The sequence below is a fragment of the Malus domestica genome, chromosome 11, assembly GCF_042453785.1.
Source record: "Malus domestica chromosome 11, GDT2T_hap1".
Lineage (NCBI taxonomy): Eukaryota > Viridiplantae > Streptophyta > Magnoliopsida > Rosales > Rosaceae > Malus > Malus domestica.
The window spans coordinates 39609945-39621266 of record NC_091671.1 but is presented as its reverse complement, the minus strand read 5'-3'; the positions used below and the strand labels follow the sequence as shown (position 1 = coordinate 39621266).

Genomic DNA, 11322 nt, shown 5'->3' with positions numbered 1-11322 from the left:
GTCTTTTTCAAAAAGTACTCTCTTTTCCATTTATTTTTTATTATAATTTTTCCATGATTTTTTAATTAAAATTAAGTAATATTATTATTCCAAGGCGACCCAGATCGACCAGGTAAGATAGGGCCGCAGGACTTTTGAGTGTCAAAACAAGACAGCCTACGTTTCTCTGTAATATATATAGGCCTTTACCCTACTTTTGCACAGCCTTAAAGGGAGTAAACTTACTCTTCATGTTTCGAATATGATTCATAATTCATGGTTTCATGTGGAGGCGAACGTGAAGGACGACATTTTCGACGCAACGACGATGCAGAAGAAGAAGAAGAACGTTATGGATGTGTCTTCTTTCATGTTGTTTGAAGCAACTGGTGATTCTGAGGCTGATGCAGTATCATCAGATGATGATCATCCCATGTTGTCTATGGCTGATGAGGATGATGCTCAATCGTGCAGTTACGATTCGTTTGATCGGAACCCTATTGCTGATGATGTGCTCAATGATCTTGATGATCATGGTCGCGATGACGATGATCGTGGCAACGATGAGGAGGAGGACGAAGAAGAAGAATGTTCATCAGTTTATGATCATCATCAAAGATGGAGGAGTGGGGAAAATGTTGGTATGCCATTGATGGGGGGACACCAGCTGAAATCAACTGTGTCCGTTGATTCAACCAAAGAGTTTGAGTTGTTGAATGAGGTGGAGAAGAGCAGGCTATTTTGGGAAACTTGCTTGGCCTCATGAGACTTTGCTTAATTTCTGAGTCATCAATTTTTTCAACTTTGTTTTCTCTTTTTTCTTCAAAAAGTGGAGTGGAAGGGGAAAATTAAGCTTGGATATAAAAAGCAGGTTTCGCAAATTACGGAAGGATTTGTGTTTAAAAAAAATAATTCCTGTATTTTAAATGATATTGCAATTGTACATAACAGATTCAGATATATGAAGACATAATTGTTCTCATCATCTCTCTCTCCAGTTCTATTAGATTGGCATTATATTTGTACGTTTGGTTTTTGTGGGTGCTGACGGTGAATCCACTTACTCGAATGATGAAATTGCGAAATGCATGGTGGCTGTGGTGGTGATGACTTGTGTCAACGGATTGAGTCTAATTGGATCATCATGTGATTTGCTTGGACTTTTTTGCTTATTTGACCTAATTGCAATTTATCTTTATGTTTATTTCTTGTAACATTTTCTTCTACCAATGAAGTTTATGTTTTACAAAAAAGAAGTTGACACACTGTTGAAAATGCGAACTGGATTCGGATGGATATATGTACCTCAAAAAGCAGTGGTTTTCTGATGAGATTGCTTTCCACTTTCTTCAAAGTAAAATATATATTTTAAGGTCTAGTGGTAGATACAGCAGTTGTTCAACAAATTACATGTTCAAAAGAAAAGGCTAATTCCATATATTTGTTTAATTTTCTTTCCAAATATCTACGGATAATATACGTACGACATACAACAATGTCTAATGTACATTACAGATCTAACAGTAATTATTATTCTATTTTTAAGAGGAAAATGTGGACGTGTCCAATATAATGGGATACAAACACTGATGTATGTTATACATTGTTGTATGATAAAATTTTATGGGAATATATACAATTTTGAATGCACGAAAAGGTTTCATTATGCATATAATGGGATACAAACACTGATGTATGCTATACGTTGTATGATAAAATTTTCCGGGAATATATAAAATTTCGAATGCACGAAAAGGTTTCATTATGCATATTATGAACTACAGGAACATCAGGATACTACAAAAACACATAACAAGCAGAATTTCAGAAATTATGATTCAATCTCCCCATGATTTCAACAACAGACTTCCACACAAACTATCCAGAACATGAAAGAGAGAGGTTAGAGTTCCTAACCGTAACGGTCCTAATTCTACTGCAAATCCAGCATAAGTTCAGCCCAAAGCTGTACCCTAACTTGCTAAACAAGTCACAATTCAAACGACAAGCAAGCTTTCCCAAGCTTGGTTCAACTAAATCATCTCACAAACCATTATATAATATACAGAAGAAACTTGACTGTGGAAAGCAAACTAAATCTCTAGAGAAAGTATGCGAAAATGAAGCGCTGGTGAATTAGACTCCGCTCATCTGTCCACTGTCTCTATTTTAATCCTGTTTGAACTCGAAGCTGACGAAGGGCTCTCCATTTGAACATTAGTTTCCTCAGCTGCCATACATTTCCCTGATGAGGCTTCCCCATCACTCGTAGTACTGAGGGCGGAGTTCCCATTTTTGCTGTCACAAAACGATGTGCCAGAGTCCATGTTGAAGCTCAAGCAACTTTGAGGGCTCAGATATTCCCCGCACAACTCGCCTGTTGGTTGATCTGCCACCACCAAGCTGTTTCCGGCAGTTTTGTTCTCCCCTAAGTGCCTTAAAAAACGCTCTTCTATCTCACTTACTGATCGGACTTCATCTTCATCTTCGCTGCTGTGGATGGAGTGCGCGTTTTCATCATAGTCTGATGTTGGACCCTCCAATTCAGATCTAGTATCCATTTCCTGCTGACTATCATCAGAGTCTTCGTCGGTTTGATGATCAGATGAACAAGATGACATTGGTGAATATCCTCCAGTTTCATCGTTTTCTTCACGCTCTCTTAGCGTCTTCATAATCAGTGTCTTTAGCAAATTCATTACTTGAACAGCGTGCATTAAAGCCGTCAGAGGATCAGACATCTGGTGGGGAAAGAATTTGCAAAAAGGGGTTAATTGATCAACCTTAATCATTGAGCAATACTAGGCAAAAAAAACATATTTTCTGCTGTTTTAAATTACCTGAGTCATGTTTGGAGCGAAAACCATAGCGATGTTTCGCGCATTCATTTTGTTGAGTTCTTCTTCCTCAACAACATCAGCCATCAGATTGACTGCCCAGTTGAGCAATGCGGTCTCGGTTGGCTTTAATTGCTTCACAAGCTCAACGGATTCCTCTTCCGTGTTGCATTGAAGAACTTCTTCAGGAGACAGTCCATCTAGTATTCCCGAAGGAAGTTCTCGAAACCAGGCTTTGATTAGGCCTGCCAAACAATGGACATCAATGTCATCAGGCACAATTCCCCTGTTCAATTGGCTTCTCACAAGCTCTTCATGGCTGTTCTCGGGGTTTATACGAAATATTCCTTCTGCCTGAAACTTCCAAAAGGACCAGTAAGAAGACTGATAAGGATAAAAGAACCGAAATACGAAATTCACAAATGCACAAAAAATTTCTTACCTTCAATCCTTCTTGTGAGTATAATCTCTCCTGCATCAGCAAGAGAATAGTAGGGACACTATTCCCTTTTGAATCAAAAGACAACTGCATTGACTCCGCTGAGACCCCGAACACGCTTGCACTGTAAAATTAGACAATTTACAAGTTAGACAACGCATTAAACACACAGAAATAAATCACAATGAACTTCTACTTCCCTTTGTTACCTCAATCGGAACATCTAACTCCCGTATAGCCTAACATTAGAACTTTTAGACGCTTTGAAAAATAGGATACCGGAACACGATTATAATCCCATCTAGTCCTTGGGGTAATCGCGGGTTGGGAAACTACTGAAACAAAAATTGCACATTTTTGAACAATTTTCATTGAATGGCTACTGAAGATAACTACTACAGTAGGACACACTCGATGTAATAAAACAGTTTGGTCAAGTTTAAACCCTTGCCTGGCACTACAATTTCTTCGAAACCAAGCATCTTCCTCGACCTCAAAACCCCACATCAGAAGCATAAAGAGTTAATTGAGCTGACTATGTGAGTTACGCCAATTGGCTAAGGAAATGCGCTACTTTCTTCGAGTTAGATTAGAGTAGTTTAGAATGTCGCCTTGTCGAAAGACGAGAGCTAAAAGAGCTCAAAACTCAAATACACGTTCATCAAGCAACTTACTTTAATTCTCCAAGATTTATAAAAACATCATAAAGAACAATAATTTGAACATTCTAAGAGAAACCCATGTCGAATTTCGTAAACCTAGGACTACCCAAAAAAACAAAAACAAGAACTTTACTTACCTAGCACTGGGAACTCTGCCTGGAACCTCAACCTCGAACTCCACCGGAAGGCCCAGAAACCCATTGAACCGATCGAATGTGACATGGGTAACGTGCTGGACGTTCGTGGGCCACCCGATCTCCATGTTGTGGACGGCGGAGATGACTTCTTCGCCTCTTTCGACACGGCAGGCCACCATGGACTTCCTCACAGCCGCTAACAGAAGAGCAGCCAGAGAGATCTGGTTCTGCTCTTCTTCTGAACTCTTGTTAGCTCCTTTTGCTCCTTTCCCATTTCCGCCACCTCCGCCTCCGCAGCCGCCGCCCCTCGTCAGCATCACAAGCCCTGTCATCTCCCCTTCTCTGTGTTTCTCTCTGCACTGTAAAATCTTTTGGGTGTCTCCGAAATGCTGAGACTTTTGCTGTTGGGGTAGAGAGAGAGAGAGAGAGAGAGAGAGAGAGAGAGAGAGAGAGAGAGAGTACAAATCTCAGTCGCAGTGTGAGAATCTGAGGGTTGCTTTGAATCGCATTGAAGAGATGGTGCGAGGGTTTTTGAAGTTCCAACTTATTTTCGAAGTTCAAACGGCCACTCGTTTGAAATTTCACTTTATCTCCAGCGTTTGGTGACTTTGACCTCCTAGTTTATAGAAATAACAAATGTGCCACTGTACCACTTTGGCTTTCGGTATTTTTTGGCAACACAAATCTTTACTATGAATTCATTCAAGTCAATGGTTAACATCATTTAATTACATCACAATTAAGCATTGATAATATGATAATTTTTTTCTTTTTTTACAAACGAAAACGTTACTAAGTTAAATAATTAGTTATTAACTTATTAGAAGGAGGGAAAACAATGGAGGATCAAATACATACCAGAGTGCATATGCATGATTTTTTGCTCACGACGATAAAATGTCATATGCAAATTTTTACAATCCTTTGAAACGTGCCAATTTCCTCATATGCTTAAATTTATCACTTTTCATGTTAATTTCCCCACTTGAATGGACGAAGTAATCCATAATTGGATCGAAGAACTAAAATATTTGATCGTAGGATCTCATAATAAATTTAAAGAGGGTTTTTTTTTAGCCAAAATGGTCATTGAGATTTGTATAAATCATCACTTTGGTCCCTGAGATTTGAAATCAATAAAAGTGGTCCCTAAGTTTGTCTATTATCAATCATTTTGGTTATTCCTTAAAAAATTAAGGACTAAATGATAAAAATACTCTCAATTTAATAAACAATAAACCAAAATGATTTGACAAAAAATGACGATGTTTTTGTCATTTGATCTTTATTTAATTGAGATTTTTCAAGGAAATACCAAAATGATTAATAATGGACAAACTCATGAACATTTCTATTTATTTCAAATCTCAATGACCAAAGTGAAGAGTTATACAAATTTCAGAAACCATTTTGGCTAAAAAGCTTTTAAAGAGTCGTTCTACCATACATCAGTGTATAGTTACATTGTATTTTAAGCAGTTCAAACAAACCTCTTAAGGCGTTAATATAAGCAATATATTATAATATTTTAGGAATTCTTCAACATACATTCAACTGTTAAATTCAAACTCAACAAAATACAATTATATAGCATCAAATCTGACTGTATTATTTCGTAAATCATGTTTCTTTAATAAGAAAACATGTTAAAACAATAAATATCATATATCGATTCGATCATCGAAATGTAATGTATCCCATTAAATTTACATCGAAATAATTATTACAGTATAATTTTTCTCTTGATACTTTGTTAGTAATAACGACCAAACATGGAAGTCAAAATGTCATTTGCTCAGAAGAAATCATGTGGTCGTCGGTCCTTGGAATTTGGGAAAGAAAACAATTTGAATTTGTGGAGATCCGACCGTTGAGTGATCTGGCGGGCCCGCAAGTAACGACAAGTTTGATGCGTCCATCAGTGGAGGGCTTTTTAGGCCAAATATCGAGTGAGGAAAAATGCGCTGAGCTTTTGTATTTTTCTTTTATTTTCCGCAATTATATTGTATTAATTATTACCCTTTTCTTTTCCAATAAAATATTTGGAATTATTTGTGTAGAACATTTTGGGACCCAAAGAAGATCTTGGTTTTGTGAACATTTGATTTGAGAGCTCCTTGTTGTACTTTCAATTATATTTGGTAATGCCTAGAGAGTATAAGTTAAAATAATCGTGATATCTAAGGGTTTCGTTTGAAAATGTTTTTGAAATAAGTTAGAAAATGTTTTTGATAAAAATATTTTTAGATTCTAAAAGTGCTTACAAGATTCATTTACATTTTTAGTCATTTTAAAAATATTTTCACACAAGCTCTAATATTTCCTGCATAGAAGTTTGTTATTTGTGCTTTTCTACTTTTTATTTTAAGAAATTTATGAAATTCACTTGAGAATCCATAAAAAAAAAAACTTCGGTATAAGAAAATAATTTTCACAGACTCATTAAAAATTTATAGTTCTACATACCCATGTTAATTTCTATAAATTGATCCTCTTTTATTTGTTCAATTCAAGGCTTAAAAATAAAATTAAAAATGTTGTAAGAAGAGATAATGAAACTTGAAAATCATTTCCCTTTCGAAAAATTCATTAGCCCTCAATTTTTCAAAGGCTAAATATGATTCCGTACCAAAAAACATATACAGGACTTGTAAAAGAATCGACTCATCAAAACTTTACTCAAGAAAAACTGCATGGACAAAATTTAGGTATAAAAAAATTTAAAAAAAAAAAATTAAAAAAAGAGTGTCACACATGCTAAAACAACATTAATTAGAAATAAAATGCTCATCAAAGATACAAATCCATAAGCCATGGTGGTCCAATATCCGTCTAGAAAGAGAGACCCCGATTTCGAAGAATTGCAACTTAACAAAAAGATAATTTTATTAGCTCCTCTTTAACATGGCAGCCATGAGATGGGAGCGTACTGTAAGCAAGCCATGACCAATTTTAACTATCTCGGAATGTGTACTTTGTCCTCTCCAGCTCAATTGGGCCCGGTTAATGCTGGAGAGATCAAATTTTTTAAATTAAATGATGTGGTTGTTGATGTTTGGATTATTACTTAAGTGTTGATACGTACTTATTTTTTATTGGTGACATATTTCATTTGGATGCAAATTTGATTTAAAAATTTAATTTTACTAGCATTACTCTCTTTCGTCAGGCGAGGAGAGTCTAGGGTAAAAAATGACCAATTTGATAATCATTTCGATTATCTCCTCATTATCGGGTGCAACCCAAAGTCCAAACCCGACCAAGAAAAACCTTAAGCCCAATTACGCAGCGACCCAAAACAAAAAGGCCAATCAATTAAACTCTCTTAAACTCTATAGATTTATAAATCCATTAAAATCTCTCAAATTATGAACTGAATACGAAAAATTTGGATAACTAGCCATATTTTGTACCATGAAATGATTTTTAGCCTACTTTTTATTATTCTTATAAATTTAACCAAAAATTCATACAAAAGTTCTAAATTGCCTCCTCCCTAAAGGAAATTTTGTAAAAAACATGTTCATTTGAGCAACATCTATGGCATGCAATTAACAATTAAAGGTGGAATCATGCTTGTATGCACTCAAAAACAAAACATTACTCATGAAATTCAAAGCCTAGTAGAAGGGTGAACCAAGACTCAACTCAAAACAAAGTGAGTTGAGAAACTTTATACCTTTGTTGATTCCTCTTTGCATAAGCAAAGGCTAATCACCCAAGGAGATGGCCTTCATTCTTGCTTCTTAGCTCCATGGATTTCTTGGATGGGGATGGTTGAAATGATTATCCAAGTTCCCAAAGTTGAAAATATCTAAGTCTCCACACCAAGGTAGGACTTGAAGAAAAGATGAGTGACCTAGAGGAAGTAAGATTGCTAGCTAAAATCATCTAGGGTGGCCGACCTCTTAGAGAGAAAATGGAGCTTGTGTTCTCATCTTTTCTCCAAAAGAAACCCTAAGGATGAAATGGCTATAAAGTTGCCTTTATACCACCTCACAATGGAGTGGCAAGCTTGCAATTAAGCCAAGTTCACTATCCCTCTCTATATGGCCGGTTTTCCCAAGCCTTTGGGCTGTTTTGGGCTTTTTGAATTTTGTTTGTTAAGTTGTCATACAACTTAAGCTAATGGGCTTGACGATTCGAAGCCCAATTTGGGTTTTAAGGCCCAAAACTAACTCAAGGTTTAAAACGAACTTATTCGTTTGATTAATTAACATATTAATTAATTATTGCCATAAACAATTAAACCATTTAATTGTCCTTACTCATCTCCGTCAAATCTTTCAAGCATTATCTTACACGGTGTGCGATCCATTAGGTTCCTTTTAGCGAGGCGGTGGGCGATTATAACTCTTTCAAATCAATTGTGAATTGAAACTTACTTTTAATTCTCCATTTAGTGATTATACACGTTTAGGGCTTCCACAAATCATGAGTGACACCTAGCAGTATGTCATGGTTACCCAAGCTAATCAGAAGAGGTGGCGAACCTATTCGGCTTAGGATTACAATGCAATACGGTCTTTCTCTAATACAATACTCTTGACCACATTGTTTGGTTTGATAGTTTATTCATGTTTACTATCCAATGTGATTCATTTACTTATATGATTACCTTGAATGTGATTTGGAACGACTTCCTAAATCTCATTCATACTCTGGCCAGAGATTCTTAATCATATCATAGAGTATTCTCCCTCAAACAGTTTGAAGGTTAGATATCCCTTGTTGCGCATTCACTTGCCTCCATGGCTAAGTGACTTAACCCCAACTATGTCGTGGACACTATCGGATAGGGTGACTTTGACATAGTCAAAGATCAAGGACCTAACCACAAGACAACTATGATGCCTCAGGTCAAATGACTACATTGCATTATCCCAACCATGAGTTCTCATGTGACATGAGTAAGAGAACTCCTTGTTGATCGCGTTCAGTGAACTCATTCTCTATTGAACACCTACGTACTTGTCTTAGTATCAGTCACGGCAATGACTCGAGACCAGTCACTCTCCCTAAGAAAAGACATAGCATGTACTGATCTTAACGGATTGTCAATGCTCAATTGGCAATCCTATGATCAGGAACGTTTAGGATATGTATACGAAAGAGAATGGTCTCATGAATCTAACTTCTTTAGATCGCATTCTCCCAATTACATATTCCTTAGACTTATCGTTTAAGCGTATAAAATTTATATGAGACGGCTTCAAACAATAATCTTTGCCCTTTAAATTAAACTATATTAGTTTAACATGTGAAATGTCCGTAAAGTATTATCATATGATTGATTTTATGGCACATTTCCAACATTCTCCCACTTGCACTAGAGCCAAACAGCTTAGTCATCAATGATGATACCTCTTATGTAGTCATTTCAAAAATGGCTAAGTAGTAGGCCTAGACAATGAATATCTATATGTTATCCATAGAAGCAACATTGAGAATAACGGCGTCACCATTATACATGATTCCTAATCATGTGGTTTAGTCTCTCATTTGAGTTCGGATCATGATGAGACCTTGATTCCATGGCTTGAGCTATCGCCCCATTAGTGTCATAGTGTCGGTACACTGGAGACACTTTCTGGTTGGAACCGAATAGAGAGTTCATAAATGAACTTTCCCATCCAAACAACATTATTGTAAGCTTCTATATGGCAATATATTTTGCATTCACAATGGAACACACTAAAGTCATTACTTTTAATGTTTCCATCCAAATATCTATTTAGTCATAATAAAGAGATATCTGATTATCTCTTCATTCATAATGAAGAAACATCCAATGATGGATTAGATTCATAATCTAATACATTTACGCCTCCATTACGTTACTCTAATTCTTCCTCATTCTTGAGGAATCCATCCTTTATTATTTCTCAAATACTTAAGGATTCACTTGACAGTTGCCATGGTTCTGATCCTGGGCTTGCATTGATATCGTCTTGTACCGATTTTGGTACAACTCGTATCAACGTTTTTCATACAATATGAAATACATAAATCATCTTTTTGAGTATACATAAATGATTCTATTTACGCCTTATTTCTTTGGGGGTCAAAGGGTACGTTCCCTTTGAGAAGAGTTACCTCCTAGTCTCACTAAAGTTGTTCTTCTGATTGAAGTTTATCATCATATGAGAGAAGCTTCCTAGCATCTTTTGTCTATCATTAGGGCTTGATATAATCCAATTATATCCTGAAATCTATCATTATAGATTTCCATCCCATGTTTATAGACTATGTCTCCCATATACATTCTATCGTTATAGAATGTTTAAAGTCATAACTTTAACGAAGAAGTATTCTTTTCATTTCCAAAATTAATATATCATATATGTCTATATATATATATATATATTCAAATTTAGGAACATGATTAACTCCCACTAATCTTTTGTAAACCTAGTAAACAAAAGATTCATTTACATCTTTATGAGAAATCAAACGATTTGATCTTTCTCTCATAAGACGCTTATAGCTCCCACTAGCTTGCTAAGATTCATGATGGATGGATCTCTACAACTTACATGTCTTGTAATTCATAGTTTCAGACATATATTATCAAGACTATCTTAATAATGGTTTTGGAAACCCATATTATATCCAAACATTGAATCACCATTTAATTGTAGCTAGCAATCTTTGATTGTAGTCACCTTAAGCTACCAATTAGCTATTAAAGGTTTCACTATTTCGGGTCAAATGATACTTTACCATTTCCTTGAGTATATGTCGTATGTACACTCAATGTAGTCATAAGGATTTTCATTCTTATTTCTTTCGAATTAAGAGGTGTAACTCTATGACATAGTCATAAAGTTCAAACCATTTAATTGAGACGGTTTATAAATTCTTCTCGACCACCTTGGAGCTTGTGGTGTAAGAACTAGGTTGTTATATTTGTTGATTATCTTGTCTCTCAAATAACCCATTCTTTGAGTTCTATCTCTCGCTCACTTGCGCTTAGGCAAATCATATTGTAGGATTACAATGAACTACCCAACAAAACAACATTTGTTAGTTGGTTTATAGAAGTGATATCCAAAGGTTAATTTAAGGATATCCACAAGATAATTCTCAGACAAATATTGCTTATTAGCACACAACCCCAAATCTTAACACGATTAAGACTTATCTTTCTTTCCAACTACATCCTATGGAGTCATGAAAATTTTGGAAGATCTTCTAATTGACAATCATATTGTCTTAGAAGTATATATCCTATATATAGGTAATTGATAACATCCAACAAACTAAAT

At 35.6% G+C, this 11322-nt stretch overlaps 2 protein-coding genes across 3 annotated transcripts; one reads left to right on the top strand and one right to left on the bottom strand.

The window, feature by feature from the left end:
• The first annotated feature begins 241 nt into the window (after positions 1–241).
• On the top strand, positions 242–745 carry LOC103449241 (uncharacterized). The gene has a single exon (XM_008388526.1). The coding sequence runs from the start codon at positions 242–244 to the stop codon at positions 743–745; it is 504 nt and encodes a 167-aa protein (XP_008386748.1).
• A 1044-nt stretch (positions 746–1789) lies between these two features.
• On the bottom strand, positions 1790–4633 carry LOC103449102 (rho GTPase-activating protein 2). 2 transcript variants are annotated; one of them, XM_070808576.1, is made up of 5 exons: positions 4494–4633; positions 4055–4463; positions 3259–3379; positions 2820–3170; positions 1790–2720 (listed from the first exon to the last, which is right to left on the bottom strand). In XM_070808576.1, exons 2-5 carry the CDS (start codon positions 4384–4386, stop codon positions 2127–2129), a joined length of 1398 nt encoding a protein of 465 aa, XP_070664677.1. In that variant the 5' UTR covers positions 4387–4463; positions 4494–4633; the 3' UTR covers positions 1790–2126. The 2 variants fall into 2 exon arrangements, with proteins under 2 accessions (XP_070664677.1, XP_008386606.3); XM_008388384.4 differs by having other exon boundaries at positions 4055–4498.
• Between the last annotated feature and the right edge of the window lie 6689 nt (positions 4634–11322).

Coding starts and splice junctions, on each gene's coding strand:
- LOC103449241 (XM_008388526.1), top strand. CDS start 242: ATGATTCATAATTCATGGTTTCATGTGGAGGCGAACGTGAAGGACGAC.
- LOC103449102 (XM_070808576.1), bottom strand. CDS start 4,386: ATGACAGGGCTTGTGATGCTGACGAGGGGCGGCGGCTGCGGAGGCGGA. Junction 3,171..3,258: donor ACTCACAAGAAGGATTGAAG/GTAAGAAATTTT, acceptor TGGAAGTTTCAG/GCAGAAGGAATATTTCGTAT. Junction 2,721..2,819: donor TCGCTCCAAACATGACTCAG/GTAATTTAAAAC, acceptor TTTCCCCACCAG/ATGTCTGATCCTCTGACGGC.